This window comes from Coffea arabica, chromosome 1c, assembly GCF_036785885.1.
Source record: "Coffea arabica cultivar ET-39 chromosome 1c, Coffea Arabica ET-39 HiFi, whole genome shotgun sequence".
Taxonomy (NCBI): domain Eukaryota; kingdom Viridiplantae; phylum Streptophyta; class Magnoliopsida; order Gentianales; family Rubiaceae; genus Coffea; species Coffea arabica.
The window spans coordinates 53,984,223-54,004,092 of NC_092310.1; the positions used below are offsets into that span (position 1 = coordinate 53,984,223).

Here is a 19,870-nt window from a genome sequence, read left to right on the forward strand (position 1 = left end):
TTTTGCTCCACCATCAAGGTTTGATTTTTCTTGTTCCACTCTGATTAGCGATTTAGAGGTGTATGTTCAATCCAATCCAATTCAACGTGCTGGGGAAAACCACACAAATAATCCCTTACATATTACTACATTTGTGGTTATTAATTAGCTCCCTACTTTCAACATGATGCAAATTAGTCCCTCAAATAAGCAAATTAGACTAATTTATTCCTAAACCCCATTTCATGCCACTTTTTTGGCTTATAAAACGTTATATGACTGCTAAAGGATAAAAATTTCAAGGGCAAGATAGACGTCACATACCCAATCCCACGCAAAAACACCAAACTTCAATATGTTTGTTTAAGCACTATTATAATTGAATGACTAACGACACCTTTCTTTTTAAGAGAATAAAAGAAAAAATAATTAGTGTACAAATCCTCTATTATATACAAATAATAATGAAATTCACAAATTGTTCCAAACATATTTAAACTCAATGTCATCTTAGTTAATAACTGCAATAAAGAAGACCAAGCACCAGTTAGATTTAAATCAAAAAAGAAACAAATGAGGAAAATAAAAAAAATAAAAATAAAAATAGTAATGATAAATTATGAGTATGTTATACATTTTTTTGCCCTTGAAATTGTAATCATGTGGTGGTGACGTGATGTTTTCAAGTTCAAAAATCTCCTAATAGTCAGTCTCCTAAGAATGGTTTTTAGGACTAAAATGATGCGATTTGTATATGTGAGGAATGAATTAGCAATATTTTGAAAGTGGGGGACTAAATAACTACAAATACGATATATAAAGGACTATTCATGTTAACTTTCCATTAATTTTTTATGTTAAGTCCGCAGCGTGGATTTATTATATTCATGTTAATTTCTATTGATAAAAGCATGCGGACTTTTCTCGTGAGAGTAGATATGTTAGAAACCCGAGCAAAAAAGAATTAAGAAGTTGAATAATTATTTGAAGCCACGTACCCAATCTCATCTTTGTGGCTGGCATGAAGTACTTTCGTTTTGGGGCGGTCACAGATATATCCACCGAATCTGTCAATTTCAGGTGTCATGTTTTTTTTGAAATGTAAAATTAATTAGGAAAAGTAAATCATTAATTAAATATATATGTATAAATTAAGTAAATTTTAAATGTGTTAACGGTTATCCAGTGCATATCCAATTAATAGATAAACCCATATCCAATAAGTATTCCAATTAATATTCGAGGACAGGAGTTGGAGCTGGTGGGGCCAAAAATGGAAACAGAGCGTTTGAGGCGAGTAGCTTGTTTAATTAGGAGACGATCAAGTCCCCTTATCGAAATTAGGCAGTTATTAGCAGAATCTCATGGAAGGAATTGTACGCAATTAGGCATCTGTTGTCACAAGTCTCCCAGATCTTTCTTAAATGAAAAGGACATCCAACGGATCAAGAACCACGATTAAGATGATGAATGAACGCTATTCCTGATTCTAAACAAGGCAGAAATCATCCATCCAGCTGTGCCAAAGCTCATAAAAAGGAATAATCTGTATTGCACCTTTCATCTCAAATGATTCTCTTTTGAAGCTCCGCTACAGTTGCCAGCAGAAGCAAATTTTCTACAGAGAAAAGCATCTCCTTCTATAAAAAACCGAGGGTGATTACAAATTTTACAGGTTACATTGGTACAGAAGACATTCCTTTGCCATGGTCGTTATCTTCCTCATGCCATGGTCGTTATCTTTCTCATGTCATGGTCATTCTCTAGAAGTATAATCCTCAACTCCACGCAACGCAACGAATAACTTGAGAAATGGAGAGGGTGATCTTCCACCTGTCTCCACTTAATTAATTAAAATGCCCCCCTGAATACTTTTTTTGAAGAACCAAAGCCAAAAAAGAGGTTCTCAACTATCAACAGCATCGCCAAACGCAGGCGGCCGTGACGCCTGGTTCTGAGTTTGCGTTTGAACCTCGGCTTGTGACTGGGCCTGCTTTTGCTGCTCTACATATCTATTCATTCGCTCAAGTAACTGGGTAGCCTTGCGCCTGCCCCTCTCAGTGCCATTTTGTGCCAAATCAAGCAAATAACCCATCACTCCAAGTTCCTGGGCCTCCACCAGATGCTGTTGGTCTCCCGAACAAAGGTGCACCAATACTGCAGCAGCATTTTCTTTGTTCCTTGGGGAACCATTTCCAATAACATCTACTAAAACAGGCACTGCCTCTGCAGCTCCAATGGCTGCCTTCCCTTCAGGATGGCTAGCCAATATTGCCAATATAGCTAGTGCCTCATCTACCATACCACCCTGAGGTTCTGTAAGCAGACGCATCAATGTGGGCACAACTCCAGCCCTCACCGCCTTTCCCTTGTTACCCTGATATATGCACAAGTTGAACAGAGCTGTTGCAGCATCCTTCTTTCCCCTCTGGGTTCCTTCACTTAAAAGCATTACGAGAGGTGGGATAGCTCCAGAAGTACCAATTGTGACCTTATTTTCATCCACAACTGAGAGACTAAACAGGGTAGCTGCTGCATTTTCACGTGCTTCCATACTTCCTTTCTTCAGCACATGAACTATACCTGGCACTGCCCCTGAATTAATGATTCTCCCCTTGTTATCCTCGCATATGGAGAGGTTAAGAAGTGCAGTAACAGCATGCTCCTGAGTGCGGGAATCCGGTGTTGACAAAAGGCCAACCAGCAATGGAATCGCACCCACTTCAGCAATTGCAACACGATTATCAGCATTACGCTTGGCAAGAAGCCGGATTTCACCAGCAGCTGATCGCTGGTCTTCTGGGTTGCCAGATGTGAGCTTATGGAGAAGGACATCAATTTTAGTGCGATCAGCAGGAAAGCATGCAGATGTCGTCTTATTTGGCTGAGAACTGCCAGGTCGTTTTGGTGGTTCAATCCCATTTGCCTCACACCACTGTGCTATAAGGCTACGTAAGACGTAGTTAGGTGTTACGGCATTGCTAGTGAGGGCTTGTCGAGTCTTGGGACAAGTTCCATTACCCGCTTCTAGCCATTTCTCAATGCAGGAACGCTCATAGGTCTACAGTAGAAACAGATTATAACTTGTTAAACTATAGCAACAGGAAATTCCAATTAGCAGGAAACAAATACTCTCTAAGAAACTCGTCAGCCGTTAAAAAATTAGTCTCAACCACAAAAAGGGTAGAGAACCAGTAATAAATTAAAAACTTGGGATGATAATTTAACACAAAAAGGCTATGGAGCATTTTAGATGTTTGGGAGTCTCTTCAAAATTGCTGCCAAGTTAATTGCTTTTAACAGACCAAAAATGGCTGTTTATTAGCCTGGACAGAAATTAGATCAATATCCAAAAAACCCGTTGTCAACAATGTGCACATACTTGTGTTCCCCATTCTCATTTGAACGCCAGAAATACGTAGAATACATCAGAAATGGAACTGCTTATAATTAATTCTAAATGCGACTATTACGGACAAAAATGGCAAGCCTTAGTACATTTAATTAGACAGTTAAAAATTCAGAATACCTTTGTTGACAATGCACACTTTTGTTCCTGGTTCTCAGTTCAAAGCTACAAACATATAGAATACATGACACATGCAACTGCACATGTTCAATTCTATAAATGCATTTATCACCAAAGCAGATAAGCCCACATAACTTAGTTAAACGTTTGCAGAAAATTTAGTGGGAATGGAAACAAAAAGGCTACACTAGTATGGAATTTTGGACACCTAAAAAAGGAAACAGAAGAGAAGCTATCGTGTGCAAAAACCATATGCACTGACAAATGCTAAAGTAACAGAACACCTTAAATGACAAGCATTAAAAAAGGGAAGTTAGTTGGCACACCTGCCCTGTGGAGACAATGACAGGATCCCTCATCAACTCTAGGGATATAGGACAACGAAAATCCTCAGGTATGAAAGGAGATTTATGATTCCCTTCTGAGGATAGTTGTGCACTGCAACTTGAAGGTAGGTCACTATCCGGATTCTCTGTCTGCACAAAATCCTTAATTTTCTTCAATACCATTGACATCTTCTCTATACTCTCCTCAGGATCCCCGCCAGTGGCAGCAACCATTTCATGCAAAGCCAGTGACTCTTGAGTAAGGTCTGATATTCCAGTTAGGTGTAGCTTTTCTACCAATGTCCTTAGGACAGTTGGATCTGCAGAAGAGTCATTACTCCTGCTGTAAAGAGACAATAGATCTTCATACAGCTCAATATCGGGGGAGTCAATCCTTCCTTTTGCTCTTCTGAACTGAGAGAGAACAAGCTCAACCTGCAAACAGAAAAGTTGTTTTCTGAATTATTTTCTCGGGAAATCTTCAACTCCTTTTGCAAATTGTGATAACAAAGCTAATTGAGATCATGATGTTGTTCCACTTATGTTGTGAACCATCATGAACTTAACTCATAGGAGGTACTCATAGACCTAGCTGGTAAGATAATGATGGACCAAGTAAGTACATGTAACATATTGGGCTATAGACGGTAGAACGCATCTCAATATTGCTGAACAGGTAAGACAGAGACATTTTTATCTGAAACTTCTTCAAATTGAGAGAAAGTAAAGGAATGCATTTAAATCCAAAGATATTCCATCTGCACAAAATTGCAGCAGAGAGGCATATACACCATACCTGTTCTTTAACTTCATCAGATATGTCAAGGTTTTCAAAAGAGATTCCACTTAGAGCTTGTTCCAACTGCGCTGTAACTTCTTGAAACCTTTTCATGATTTCATCCCTCTCTAACACCTGCAAGCAGAGAACAAACCACTTTGCTTACAGTTCTGAACTCTGCCATAAGATACAAATTATGAGCGCTGAATGAACATTACAAAGTTACTATCACAAAACCTTGTGAATGCCCTTCGGAGTGCAGTGTTACCAAACAAGCCGTAGCTGATCTAAATATGGTACTCGAAGTATTTTGCAGTTTTAAGAAAATGATACATTAAGAGTTCCAATTGATCTTGACAATTGGAAAAAAAAACCCACAAATTTTTGCATACAGAGGTAGTTATCACATCTTCCTACAACATGAAATGTATGAAAACGTCATAGAAAATGGAAAAATAAACAGTTAAACCCCAAATCCACTACCTAAAAGCTGTAAAGTCAATTATTTGGCAACATTACAACCCAAGAGTACCAAAAAACGTCAAAGACATCATTCAATGAGTTCAATATTCAACATTAAGCATTTTTCCTTCCCTTGTGCCTCTTATATCACTAGCGTTCTATACTAAAGCAACCAGGCATATCTACATGTAAAATGAACATTCATTTAGCAAAACCCCGGCAGCATGGTACTGGGGGGGAAAAATAGTAGGGGCGTGTTGCCAATGGTAAATCAGGACAAATGCATTGTAAATAACTGCTAAAATTAATGCATCACATGTTCCAAGCACGAATTTAGCCACTTGAACAACATACTAGGCCAAAATGTGTTGTCCAATTTAAAGTATTAATTTCAAGACAGAAAAGTTGTATATGAGTTTCTAAATTCAGACCCTGTAACATACTTCTTCAAGGAAATGGCCATTGGTATTGATACAAAAACACACCCATAGATTTTTAATATCCAATTTTAGGTAGCCACTAATCCTTTATTGCCTCTATGCAAAATTTGACCCCATAGTTTCTTCTGATACCTGATAAAAGGTGTTAAGGATGCAACTGGCTTTTGTAATATTTGGCATCGCCATTGATGTTTATCTCTCTCTCTCTCTCTCTCTGTGGGTGCGTTTATGAGTGTGTGTGTTTATTTCTATGATGACAAAGCACGGTTACTGTAAGTGTGATAATTCAGCTCCAAGCCACAGGCACCCCCTTTCAGTTTTTTTTCCCCTAATATTGTGTTCTCGAATCAACAAGCCTGATATACAGATTTCTTCCCCTCATTTGTTTACATTTAGCAGCACCCTACTGCCAAAAAGGCTAGGCACGCATGGAGCAAGTTCCAAACACCTTCTGTCGTCCATCTTACATATAGTAAAAGTGAGGGAGGCAGGGTTGTATCATGGGATCAATGGACATGCGTATCTGTTCTCAAAAGACACACCAAATATCGCAGATAAAACCATCTCATCTTTGACTACAACTCGAACAGATTAAAGGTAAAAAGAAAAATGAAAAGGAAACAAAAAATTTTAGGGATATAAAGGAAGTCAGCAGAGAAAATTCAACATCAGCTGCAGTATTCTGTTTGGACCAGTGATGTCAAGTTAAAGCTGATAAAATTGCACGAAACATATCATTTCCTCCAAATAAAAAAAAAGACGCTGAACTGAATGAATATTGCAGTATATATCCAATCAACAAATCCTTCCAGCACAGTCATATACTAACATTTTGGTAGATAAAAAGTAAAGCCAATCACTTTTAAATGACAACCACATTCATAGTTAGATACTTCCATGCCTCTCTCTACAGGACCTTAAATAGCCCAAAAGAGATATCCTTTGCTTTTTTTTTTCCGGCAAAATTCAGTATTCCAATTCTTCTAACTTACACCACTTTAACAATATTAAACCATCGCTTGAGAAAAAAAAATGAATCATAAAAAACACAATAATAAAATGACAGATCAAATAGCATTAACTCCTAAGACCCTTGAATTATCGCCTGTATTGTTTCCCCAGTTATTGGAACACGGAAATGACGCATAAATTTTAAAACTGGTAGTAAATCTCTAGGTCTTTACAGAGATTCTATTCCATCTGGTCCGAAAAATCATGGACACGTCCCAAAAAAAGCATCATCTTGTAGTTCCACTTAAAGAAAACCTCCAATTCTTCAATTCCCACAAAACAAGAAAGCACAGATTCTATATTTGCTTTTGCATGTTTTCCACTTCCATTGGATTTCCTGTCTCCCCGCCGTGAACATAACAAAGTTGATTCACCCCAAAAGAAGAAAAGAAAAGAAAAAGAACTTAAATCCACATCTAGCGATGAGATAATTACTAAAAGAATTCACAACATTTCAAGTAATTAAAGTTAAAAAATAAACGAGTAAATCTTGAGGAATTCAGCATAAATAACTCAACTACATACGAGATAGATTTTGCTGCCATCACAGCCAAATCTGAGCAACTCCTTAGCGGAATCAAGAGCATGGTTTAGAGCAGCCAGGCCTTTAAGTGAGTCCTGAGGGAGAACTTCTTTATTATCACGAATCTCTTCGAACATCGGAGTCAACAGCTTCAGCCGCCGAGCTAAATTGCAGTACTGCTTCTTCACCGTTGGCCGGTACTCCGGTATCGCCGATATCTCATTGACCGTTTCAATTAACTTCTGTGCTAAACCGGCTTTATCTTCGTCCATTGCTCCACCAAAATTAAAGATCTCTAAACAAAATGTATTACTACTTGAAAAAAGAAAGTTATTCGATGGAGCTGAAAAATTGAAGTAAGGTTTAAGCTCTTGCTATGACAAGGAGCTGTCGGACCGGCGACCGGAGAAGAAGGTTATCCTCTTCGACTTCGACGACGACTCGGACTCCATGATTTTGAGAAGAAATGGAAGTAATGGTGTTGTTCATTTGTTGGGGAGAGGGGGCGGTGGTTTTGTTGGTGGCGCGGCTAAGGGGAGTGAGCTTAACTATGGTTAGATTTCCAACCCAGGGGGGAGGGATTGAGTCGTTGGCTTAGCTGGAAAATAGAAGAGATTTGAGCACGGATATTGGGGTTTAAATCAGCTTGGCTGGCTTGGGTGTGGTTAGCGGGAGGGCAGGAGGAGGTTAACAAAATTTACCGCGGGTAAATGCACGGGAGAGACAAAGGGATGGGAGTACAACGGAGGATAGGGTCTTGCACTAACTGAGCATTATCACTGCGCTGTGTCAGAAAATGAAGAGTTGCTACTTATTGCGACTAGGAGAACTAATACCGGCACACTAATGACTTTAATCTCTTTCTATTTAGGGGGATATTACTAATCTGTTTAATTACTTGCTTGATTTTGAATATATGTGCGTGTGGGTGTGCGTGCATGTGTAGGTACTTATATACATATATGTTCATTATCGTATATGCATATATACATGACCGTTGATTACATGTGTATATATGCGTGTGTATATACGTCGACATATTGATAAAATGGTTTTTCATTATAGTCAAGAAAAAAGGAACTATTATGCCAAAGTCATATAATATGTTGTCCTAAACAAACTATTTTTCACAACTTTTATATCATCAAAATTAGAAGAACCATGAGGAAATTTTATAGCAATTCTTTCACATTTTAATCCTTACATGTTTTTTCTCAATTGGTTCAAAACAAACATTACCTTTAGCTAGTAGATTATGTAATCTGTTCAAAACATTCCTTTTTTTCCTCAATTGATTCAAAACATTACCATTGAGATCAACACCGAATTTGTACGATATGGCACTAATACACATGTTTGTGAGTTGAGCGATCATTCTGAATCAAAAGATAATTGAGTGGTTAAAAGTATGCGAACATGATAACTTGATGGCTATTTGGAATTTTTGCCTTCGAGTTGAGAAGCTCCCCTTGAATTTTGACATGTAAATTGCATGCGTTTGATTATTTTGTAAATTAAAAGTAAAATCTGATGAAGTGGCCAGGGGTTTACTAATTAGTTAGTTAAATGACTGAATTAGGACGAAAAATGGCACGATGGTCAGGGAATAATTTAATGGTTGGCGGGGTATTTTGCCCTATGTAATTTGTGATTTACAATGTAAATTTGGCAAATCAATAAAGAGTAAATTTAATTTCTATTAACAAATCATAAAGATGCCCTTCAGACCTTAACTTCCTTTCCCACCATCGGAGTAGGCGATTCCGAATGATTGTTGGCGAGGACAAACCCCAACATTAAGTACTAATGCTAGATTAACAGCCATGACTTTGTTCCACCTTTATGCAGCCAAAGCCACGGCAAGATAAAGGCTTTCACTTCCACTTAAAGCTTATGCGGTAAAATATTAATATAATTTGTCTGGGGAACTATTAGCTTCTTTAAACGTGGAAAAGTGTATACGTGGCACTCATAAATTATAATGAATGCTTGAGCTAAGAGCTTTTTCCCAGTAATCAATGATATCGAATCTGAAGCCATGTGCTTCATTATTGTGTGTAAACTACGAGTTTACGTCCCACCATAATGATTTCCATCACTAGTAAATTAATGATGAACAGTTACGTGACAGCGATCATTTCCACCAGAGTTATTTTCTGTTTTTCTACCACAAGTCTATAATTTAGGGTTATTGCAAGTGTCGAAAGCGCGTAAAATAGAGAGTTATTTCCCTTCTTAATCTAATAATTAAGGCCTTCCCTTGAATGCAATTTTCCTCTACAAAATTTCACACATTTTTTGTCAATATATTTTTCTTTCAATTACTTTTTTTGCTGCATATATATAAATATATATATATACACCAAATTATTATAGTACAATTTTTTTTTTTCAAAAATTTCAGAAACTAACAATTCAAACGGGGTCTAAATGGTTAGAGGTGATATAATAATAAAATATTCTGTGATTGGAAAGTAAACTATATGAGCAGTTATGTCAAGGACAACTGGAAACTATGGACCAGTACTTGTTCTTTGACTGTTCTGTTTCATATTGTTAAGCGTGTGTGTGGTTATCTGCTAGAGATATAAAACCATGGCCAAACGAAGTACTACAATGGTTAGAAGATGAAATCCTTTTCCGATCAAGTAAGTAAGGAGACTGGTATTTGCTGGGGGTGGTGTACCGTATTTGGAAGGGCATAAAATCATCAAGCTTGATTCAAACACATGCCTGTGGCAGAAGAGAAAACTGTAAAAAAAAGCATCGACTGCGTAGCAACTCGAGCCTCTAGCTAGTAATGGATGGAAGTTTGAAAAATGGCCAAATTGTACATTAGAAAGCAGGTGTTAGGTAGATGGGGAAAGGGTCAAAAGTGGATGGAAATTGTACCTTTTCACCTGCCTGCCCCTTCCTATGGGGAAAGAAATTAGAAAGTCTCAATCTGAAAAGGTCGTTTAACTTTCGTTACATAGCCCACGGCTATTCGGAGGAGTCTGAAAAATCTCAATCTGTACAGAGGAAAATTGATTAATTAATTCCCTCCACTCCAGGGAAATTATACAAAAACACAATTAATTATGTCTTGCCCACTAATACACGCTTATCAATGTATTAACCTACAAAACGCGTGCCTTAATCAAATCGATCGCTTGTTGATTCTTTCCATTACAAAAATGGTGATGGATACGGCAATGCACAATATATAGTTCACAACTCGCTCGCGCTTGTAATAACTACTTTGCCTTCTTCTTCTTCTTCTTCTTTTTCGGGTGCAAAAATGACAGATTCGAGTAGCTCAACAAATCCTGTCTAATCATTATTATTATTATAAGCTAACCACACCCAAGAAATTTCCAACCCAAAAGTCATCGACAAACTAATTAGCAATGCAATGCTGTCCACCACAAAAGACTTGACTTGACATTCTCTGCATAACGTACTATTTTCTAGTAATGCATAATATAAAAGCACTCCACAAATCCAGAGAATTATTGACCATCTCGAATGCAAGTCTATTCTTGCTCAGAATTTTGGGAAAAGGCAACCATTTACTCTCTTTTTTTTCTGACCACCGGTTTTGTTATTAGTTCCAGACCCTTATTAAAAAAAAAAAATTCGTAAAAATGAAGAACGCGCATATTCAGAGAAGACTTGATTAAATCGTTGAGTCTTTTTTGTAATTAAGAAGCCTTGCCGTAGTCCACAATCCCTCGTCCCCTGCTCAACATCTTCTCTTTGTAATCTTGGTTAGTGCTGAATATATAAAGAAGCACCGATAGAAAGGGCTGCTGAATCTTTTGACCAAGCATGCAGGGCAACCATGATGAGGCAAGACGGACGGGGCAGGAATTCCGTTCGGTCTGTCCAGATGACAAGTTCTCATTTCTCAAGTCCAGTTACGGACTGTGGACGACTAAGTTGAATAGAACCCTGCTGCTGCTTTTTTCCTGCAGTTCGATTTTGTGCAGTCGTCTGGACTGATTAAAGTATAATTATTTGTCTTCCGGGAGATGGTTTGAAAAGTGGCGCATCCTTGTTCCACATATGAAAGTGAAGAAATCAATTACCACTCAAAGTTTTCTCCAACTTTTGAGCAAAACAAAAATAAAAATGGAAAGATGAATTTTTTAGTAAGACAGCATTTTCTGAACGATAAAAAGGTTTATTGACCGGTTCACCAAAAGCCACAAGTAAGAAACTTTATTATTATTATTGTAAAATTTGGATGATTTTGGTTCTAGTCACCACCACAAATCAAGACAGCTTCAAAATTATAGGACCATTTACGAATTATCTATTAACACAGTCTTTATATCAGGAGCGAGATTCTAAACACAAACAAATGATGAAATGGTTGGACCTGAAATGAACCGACATATGCTGGCATGCAGTATAATGCTCAGTTTTAGTGCTACAAAGTATCGGTATTGCTTATTAAGCTGAAGTTTCAAGTTGATGACGTTAAAAATGCAGTTCACAGGTTTATTTAGAAAATCATGATATGATCACACCGGTGTTAGAGAAGAAAATCTTATACAACAAATATCCCCTTCAATATTTAGCAGAATTCATGACGTTGTCAATCATAGAATATTCTAAATAAGCATCTACATTGGCTTTAAAGAATGCACGCCTTCATACTTGACGAAAACAGATAAATGTAAAGACCAACTTGAGGGAAATTAATAAATATAAAGACCAACTTGGAGTCAAGCATCTACCGTATATAATGGTGTTTAAAACAATTTAACCTTTTCCCTAAAGGTATACATTATTCATATCTAATACATTATCAAAATGCCCTTGGTCATATTTATTTAATATTTTTCCCATTTATGTTTACTTTTTTTTTTTCCGTATCAATCCTACTACTAAGTACTCATCAAACAAGTCACAAAAGAAGCATTTTGAAAACAAATACACTTGCAAGCTTCCTAAGTTGAAGACAGGAAGGGTGCGAGAGGTGCTGGAAGTTTTTTTTTTTTAAACAAAAAAATTGCAAGCCTCCTTTCATTTCAAAATAGTGCTCTCTCTATCTCATTTTATGTGTCTCGGTCTCTATTTTTGTTTGTCTCAGAATGTTTGTCAAGTTTAATATAGAAACTAGCTAACAAAGAAAAATTTTCTTATTGTAACTTTGTACACTTTCCAGAAAAAAGAAAAAGCATTAGAGTCATGATTCTCCAATAAATAATGTTACAACGGTTCATAGTGTTTGGATACCTCAATTATTTCAAATAATATTTTGCTTGCATCACAAACACATTTTTCAACCTACCTTTTTATATTTCCAACCACCTTTTTATCTCACATACATCACATCACAAAAAGTGCTACAGTAATTATTCCAAATAATATTTCAAATAATACCCTATCCAAACAAAATTGGGTAGCTATGTCTTTTCTAAGATTTCAAACTCAACAAACTAAATATTAGAGTTGTTAATAATGAAAATCATAATGCGTAAATAATGGAATATTAGAGTTGTTTATGGGGGGTAATAATGGAAAGAGTTGTTTTAGTAGCTAACTTATTTTGGTAAAAGTAAATGTTGGAGTATTATTCTTTTTAAGCTTTGTGCAACATTGGCCATATAAATTGGGACCTCAATATAGTAATAAGTAAATAGACTTAATGCTTGGAGCAATGATTGGATCATAAATGCTTTGGTCCGTGACTGCATTGCTTTACCCGTTAATCTACTACTCCCTCCCTTTTTTTATAACTCACGTTTAAAAAATTTGCTCTAATATACTTTTATCTGTCGTTTTATTATTCCTATACAGTATTAATTATTTTTTCACAATTTTATCATTTTATTTCTCTTTTCCAATACAAGGTTCTTAATTACTACTCCTAGTAATTATTGCTTCTCTCTTTGTAACAACCTTAGTAATTATCTGCCCCTCCGTATTCATTTTAGAAACATTTAGTTTGGTGGGAGTTAGTTTACATTGCTTTTGGCCTAGTAAAACAGCACCATTTAGTACTCTAGTGAGATAAAACATGGGTGAATTGGACAATTAATGAGGGTACAAAAGGAAAGTAGTGTATAGATTTAAGCAATGAAAAACTTTTCTTAATTGGTGTGCAAAACCTTAAACGTCAGTTATAGAAAATGGAGGGAGTATTATTTTACTGGCGACTTTACGTGTTGTCCTAAAGTCATTTACTATATACTTTAATGAATTCGTGGCTTCCATGCCTAGGAAAACGGAAAATTCCACAGCTTCATTTACGACCGAGATGGGCAAAACCTTTACTATCATTCTGTCCTACCCCTGTAATCCAACATAATCTGCACCTAAAATTTACTATCTCCCCATTTGCATAATTTATTGCGCTATCCTAATGTGCATAACTTGTTATCTTATTTTCATGCGCGGCATAATTTACACCAAAAAACACCGCACAAATTCACGTACACTCTTGATCTCTCTCTCATCGTATTTAAACATTGTCTCGATTTTGTTTTTCGAGAAATCTAAAGACAAACAGTCGAGTGAACATAAATCAAATGAATCAAACTGCTCGCGAGCAGCTCGGTCAACGTTCGACTCAAGCTCGATCAATACCGAACTCGAGTCGAGCTCGAACGGCTCGTTTATAACATGAGTCGAGTTCGAGTCATCTGTATGAAAGCTCAAGCGGCTCGCTAGCTGTACAAAATTACATAAAATACCCCTACTTATATAACTAATTACTAAATTAGAAACTAGATAACAATTTCTCCAAGGACCAAAGACAGTGGATTTTATTGCCTATACCTTGAGGCTCTACATGTTTTTAGGTAATCTATATATTCAGTTTTGAGCTTTTGACATATTTGTAATCTATCCATTTATGTAGAAAATGACATCGGTTATCTTGAGTTGATTATGTTAGTATATATTGCGTCAAAATGGGATTGATTATCTTGAGTTAGCTATATTAGATTATTTTGCTTGAAGTCAAATGACTTGTTTTTGTTTATATTGATACTTAGGTGCACGGTTGTGGGCGAAAGAATCCAAGACTCAAGGCTATTGGTTGTTGGAAGACTTAATCTAGAGTGATTTCAAACTATTTGTTCCTTGTTTTTTAGTTTGTTTGAGGTGTTGGACATTTGAATTGAAAAATTGTGAAACAATTATGTACGTGGAGTTGTGGATATTTGTTTCTAATTTCGTGCATGTATTATTGGACAATGAAGAACTTGTTTGTTGTTACTTTTAATTCATGTCTGGAATTGTTAAATTCAAGTTTACAAGGCATTGAATAACTTAAAACGTGTTATTGGAGTCTGATTAAATAAAGTTGGTTATGTTTAGTAACAGAAAATTTCGATCTGAATTTGAGCCATTTCAAGCTCTTGTCGATCTGAGTAAATCAAGACTTATTGAGTCGAACTCGAGCCAACTTCTTACTTATTCGAGTCGAGCTTGAGCTCAATTTTCTTGAGCTCGAGCTCGAGTGTACAGTAATCGAGCCTGACTTGATAAGTTCAATATTCGATTCGCCTCGACTCGTTTGCACCTCTAATTCAAACTCACGAATAGTTTAATTAAATGTTCTGACTCGACTTTGGTATTCATCAAGTTCAAATCGAGTTCGAATTATTTGATAAAATAATCGAGTCGAATTCAAATAGAAAATATTAAAACTCAAGTGTTCATCGAATAAAGTAATAAGAACTCGAGTTTAATCTCAATTTCGAAGAATTCAACGAGCTCAAACTTTAGTTCGAATTCAAACACTTTTATTCGAGCAACTAATCGAGATCGACCCCATTCGACAGCAGTAGCCCTAGTGAAATCATAAGAAATTAAGGCCTTGTTTGGATTACATTTTTCTGAATTTTTTTGTAGAAAAATTACTATAGTGATTTGACATATACAAGGTAAAAAGGTGATTAGAAAATGTATTTACGGAATATATAGCAATTTTTCTGTATTACAGACGGGCAAGTCAACTAAGTAGAAAACCAATTCCCTCTAGAGGAGTTGGCCGCTACATTAACTGTGACTTGGGAGGTCAAGGGTTCAAATATTGTCTTCCATCAAGGTGACTCAATATGAGATTTGTGTTTAAACGGGTGTGTGGTGCATCTGTCTGGTCTAACAGTGGTTCAGTCTCCGTTACTATAAAAAAAAAAAAAGAAAAGTCAAGTAGAGCCGGTCGTGAGAGATGGCTGATTTTCCACGTCGGACGCTGTCAATGCTGCGATGTACTAATGAAAATCAACTGTCCACGTGGAAAATGGGCCACAAGCAAGGACGGTTGGTACTTGGCCGTATATCACTGCAAACTAGTATGACGTAAGTATCAAGTTTATCAGTCAATTTAGTAATTGGGTCGGCTGGAAGCTGTGCAGGTATCGAAGCCGAGCCCCGTGCCTGATTAGGATTAGGAAACTTTTCAGCTTCTGACCGTCCGACGTGGACAGTTGATTAGTCAGAGAAGTTTACAGCTTCTCTCCTCCCGTGGGAGAGAAACAGGGGTTTGGGGATGGCCGGTGGCCCACATAAAACGAAAACCGCGGCACGTGGTCAGGTCGACTCGTACCAATTTAGGGCCGATGCCAACATACTTGCAGACAAACAAACGTGTCAAATTGTTAGTGGTGATCCATCTTGAGCAATGACCAAATCACCACCGTTCAAATCCTCAGCCCACTTTACAAGCTCCCCCGGCACCCAGAAAATACAATACCATGTTGTATTTAGTATACTACTGCAGTGCTATACATCATCCCGATTTTGTTTTCTTCTCTTTGGGTATGCGTATTTTGGACGTTTAACGGACCTTACATTTACATGAAGGAAGGAAGGAAGGAAGGAGAACAGCTATCTTTTTGTCTTTTTGGTACAAAACGTAACGAGGGTAATCACGGTCTAATTTCCTCGTGCAAAAGCTAAAGAGAGAGAATTTGCATTAGCCAACTATAGAAATACAGAGTCGTTAAATCCTTTAAAAATAGTTAATCAATTAATTAAAACAAGTTAGAACGTTAGCAGATGTATGCGGATAGGTATTATTTGTAATATATACATATATTTATTTATTTATTTGTATCACAAACATACTCTTTCAGTCAATATTTTCATCTTCTCAATCATATTTTTATTTTATATACATCATATCTCAAAAAGTACAACGATAGTTATTTCAAATTCTGAATAATCTCCAATCCAAAAACACATCTGTTTTTAGCGTTCAATAAATTGTTATATGCACTTGGCATATTAAGCATATTGATTACTACCGAGTTAAAGATTGAATTATTTGTGTAAATTGAAGATTACTTTTGAAAGAATTAAAATTTAATTTACAATATGTGACACGACGTGCATGAAATGAAATAATAGTAAAACAAAAAGGAAGAAGAAAAACATGTTTAAACTACTTCCAAAATTGTATATATATATATATATTTTTTGCCCTTTTTCAAACGGAATCTTTGTATGGAGTCAGTTTCGTTTCATGAGCCACACTGAAATAAAATTTTAATAAGTTGTTGGTATTGATTAACTGGAAAAGTTAAGCATATTTTGTTCTGGTTGGTAATCACTAATTAATCACCTTTGAGTAACGGCGGTCCTAATTAATCGCATAATAAGCAAGGGAAGGAAACAAACGCAGAGGCGAGGGGCTGGGTGACAGGCGGTGCGTGAGCATAAATGCGGGTGTGGGTGGGTCCGAGGGTTGGGGGAAGGCAGGGCCGTTGGGGATGGCAGGAGCATGTGATCCGCCGTAAGGACAGGTCAGAATGGCGTGGCAGACGCCTCAACGTACCGGCTAATGGCTATCGGCCCCAGGGGAAAGGCCAAACGTTAAACTACTTCCTCTTCCTGCTCCGGCACGTGAACTACTTCCTCACTTCTACGCGTTTCTCTTGTTTTCCAACACTTTCATGGGACCAAAAGCCTCAAAAAAAAACAAAATTATCAATTGTAACGTTTCCCATGCAATCGATTAGTCCCTTTGTTCTTTTTTCAGTTTTTCTTGTTTTGGTCTCCTTCAGCATTGCCAATCTTAATTCAGATTTCTGCCCCATTTTTCTTCATGCTCGACAAATCTTACTGGTAACTGAAGTATTTTTCTTTTTAATCGTATGGAAGCACAGTATACATTGCACGTTGGCTTATTATTGATGTTAAACCACTAGATAACGACTGAAGATTGTTTTTGGATGGCCCAAGTGTTGAATGGGATTGAGCCCGATCAAGGGACTAAATCACATTAAAAAAAATTGTAATGAGCGCAGAGATATCAATCAAAACACTCAATTATATTGATTCGCTCAAATTTGTTCATCAAAATTAATTTTTCCCATTAATTTTGAATGAGTCTAAATGGATACCTAATTAAACCCATTTAATTAGTGGAAAGTGGGTTGACTCGACTTGTCCATTTATTTTCATTTTAAAATAATTATACATTTAAACTAGTGAGTGTGAAGCAAAAATAAATTTGAATTTCTTACCAATCTAATAATAATAAAATAGTACTATTTCTTATCAAACAACATGCAAAAAAATAAAAAAAAATTTAAGTGACTCATAAATAGGTAAATGAGTATACCAATAATATCTATTTATTAAATGAATACCTATTTATTTAAATATATATAAATGAGTTAATTCAATTATACCTTTATCCAATTATGATCCGTTCAAATAACTCATTTTAACACTTCTAAACGAGTGTAGCATGAAGTAATATGCTAGGAAGTCTTTTCTTTTTTTTTAATGTTTGATGACAATAATCTGCACTACTCCTATATTATGGAAGAGGAAGAGCCCAACTAAACTTGCATGCTTATATGCGTGTGGGGGATAAACCTCCAAATTAGATAAGCTCACTGCCACACGCTCTGGTACAAAATAAGCACAATGCTTCCATATAATGCACTAGGTGGGATTTGACCTTATTGGATTTTCTAGTAATGTACTAATGTTTTCACTTTTAACTAGTGAACCAAGTACTTGGTGGGACATCTTAAAAAAAAAAAAAAAAAGTGCTTGTCGGTACTTTATTAGGATTTTGGGATAATTGCAGAAACCTTCCCTGAGGTTTTTGATATTTGCACTAATCTCTCTTGTAGTTTGAAAAATTACACTGACCTCCCCTGAGGCTACTAATCCTTTGCAAATTCAGTCCAAACGATTAAAATATTATTTTAGAGAGTGAAATTAGAATTTTTTACTAAATTTGTCCTTTGTACTACATGTCCAATGAATGACAAAATACTACAAATTAATTAACAATTGATAAACTTTAAATAGTATAGTTTATAGGCAAATACGCATTACCTATTTAAAATATCGGGTCTTTATGGGTATTTTACTTTTAAACATTTAATTTAATACAAATATTTAAGCTCAAATACATATTTGTATTTACTTTCAAATATTTAATTTTTGTTAAATACAAAAACTACCAATCTCTATTCCGTAAAAATATTAATATAACACTTTTTCAATTTTAGTTACAAACATTTATGTATTTAACATAAATTAAATGATTCAAAATAAAATACCCATAAAAAGTCAATACTTTACTCATGTAATGGATGAAAACCATAAAGAATTAATACTTTATGGGCCATTTTCAAAAAATTTTTTTAATTTATATTAAATAAATAACCAACCGATTTTCTTTTTGCAAGAATATTACTGTAATATTTTTTGAATTTTACTTACAAACATTGATATATTTATCATAAATTAAATGTTTGAAAGTAAAATATCCGTAAAAAATCGGTACTTTAAATGAATAATGCGTGTTTACCTACAAAGAGTCGGTAACTATTTAAAGTACCGGTTCTTTAAAGGTATTTTACTTTCAAACATTTAATTTAATATAAATATTTACGCTCAAATACAGATTTGTATTTACTTTGAAATATTTAATTTTTGTTAAATACAAAACCTACCAATCTCTCTTCCGTAAAAGTATTAATATAACACTTTTTCAATTTTAGTTACAAATATTTATGTATTTAATATAAATTAAATGATTCAAAATAAAATGCACATAAAGAACGAATACTTTACTCGTGTAATTGATGAAAGTCATAAAAATTAATACTTTATAGGTCATTTATTTTTTTAAAAAATATTTAATTTATATTAAATAAATAACCTATCGATTTCCTTTTTGCAAGAATATTACTATAACTATTTTTGAATTTTACTTACAAATATTGATATATTTATCATAAATTAAATATTTAAAAGTAAAATATCCGTAAAGAGCAGGTACTTTAAATGAGTAATGCGTGTTTGCCAATAAATTATACTTATTAAAGTTTATTAATTGTTAATTGATTTATAATACTTTGTTGTTCATTAGATATGTAGCACAAAGGGCAAATCTGGTACAAAATTCGAATTTCACTCTCTAAAATAATATTTTAATCGTTTGGACTAAATTTGCAAAGAATTAGTAACCTTAGGGGAGGTCAGTGTAATTTTTTAAACTACAGGGGAGGTTAGTGAAAATGTCAGAAACCTCATGGGAGGTTTCTGCAATTATCCCTAGGAGTTTTGAGCGTTTATACTTTCCATTTCACATACTCCTACTTTATTGGTAATAGTGCGCTGGTTAATAAAATAAGGGTGGTATCATGGACTTGTAAATGGGATGAATATTGGGCCTATTGGGTTAGTATCGTTAGGCCCTGGGTTAGGGATAATTTTGTGCAGTAATTAAATTATAGACACACAGATTGGAAACCCGAAACGGATGAATAATTGTCTAATTGACACCCCTAGCTATGTCTTACTCAGTATTTTTTAATTATGAGTAATACTACACAATGATCGACTACAACG

General features: G+C 35.5%; 1 protein-coding gene across 1 annotated transcript; it reads right to left on the reverse strand.

Annotated features, from left to right (window-relative positions):
- Positions 1-1,508: 1,508 nt before the first annotated feature.
- On the reverse strand, positions 1,509-7,662 carry LOC113729002 (U-box domain-containing protein 13-like). The gene is made up of 4 exons (XM_027253335.2): positions 7,051-7,662; positions 4,631-4,747; positions 3,835-4,269; positions 1,509-3,040 (listed from the first exon to the last, which is right to left on the reverse strand). The coding sequence occupies exons 1-4, from the start codon at positions 7,318-7,320 to the stop codon at positions 1,886-1,888; spliced, it is 1,977 nt and encodes a 658-aa protein (XP_027109136.2). The 5' UTR covers positions 7,321-7,662; the 3' UTR covers positions 1,509-1,885.
- Positions 7,663-19,870: the final 12,208 nt, after the last annotated feature.

What these genes read in the sequence shown, in the direction of transcription:
- LOC113729002 (XM_027253335.2), bottom strand. Translation starts at nt 7,320, where the DNA reads ATGGACGAAGATAAAGCCGGTTTAGCACAGAAGTTAATTGAAACGGTC. An exon ending in CTGATGAAGTTAAAGAACAG is followed by an intron (nt 4,270 to 4,630) that starts GTATGGTGTATA and finishes TTCTGTTTGCAG; the next exon opens with GTTGAGCTTGTTCTCTCTCA. An exon ending in TCATTGTCTCCACAGGGCAG is followed by an intron (nt 3,041 to 3,834) that starts GTGTGCCAACTA and finishes TTTCTACTGTAG; the next exon opens with ACCTATGAGCGTTCCTGCAT.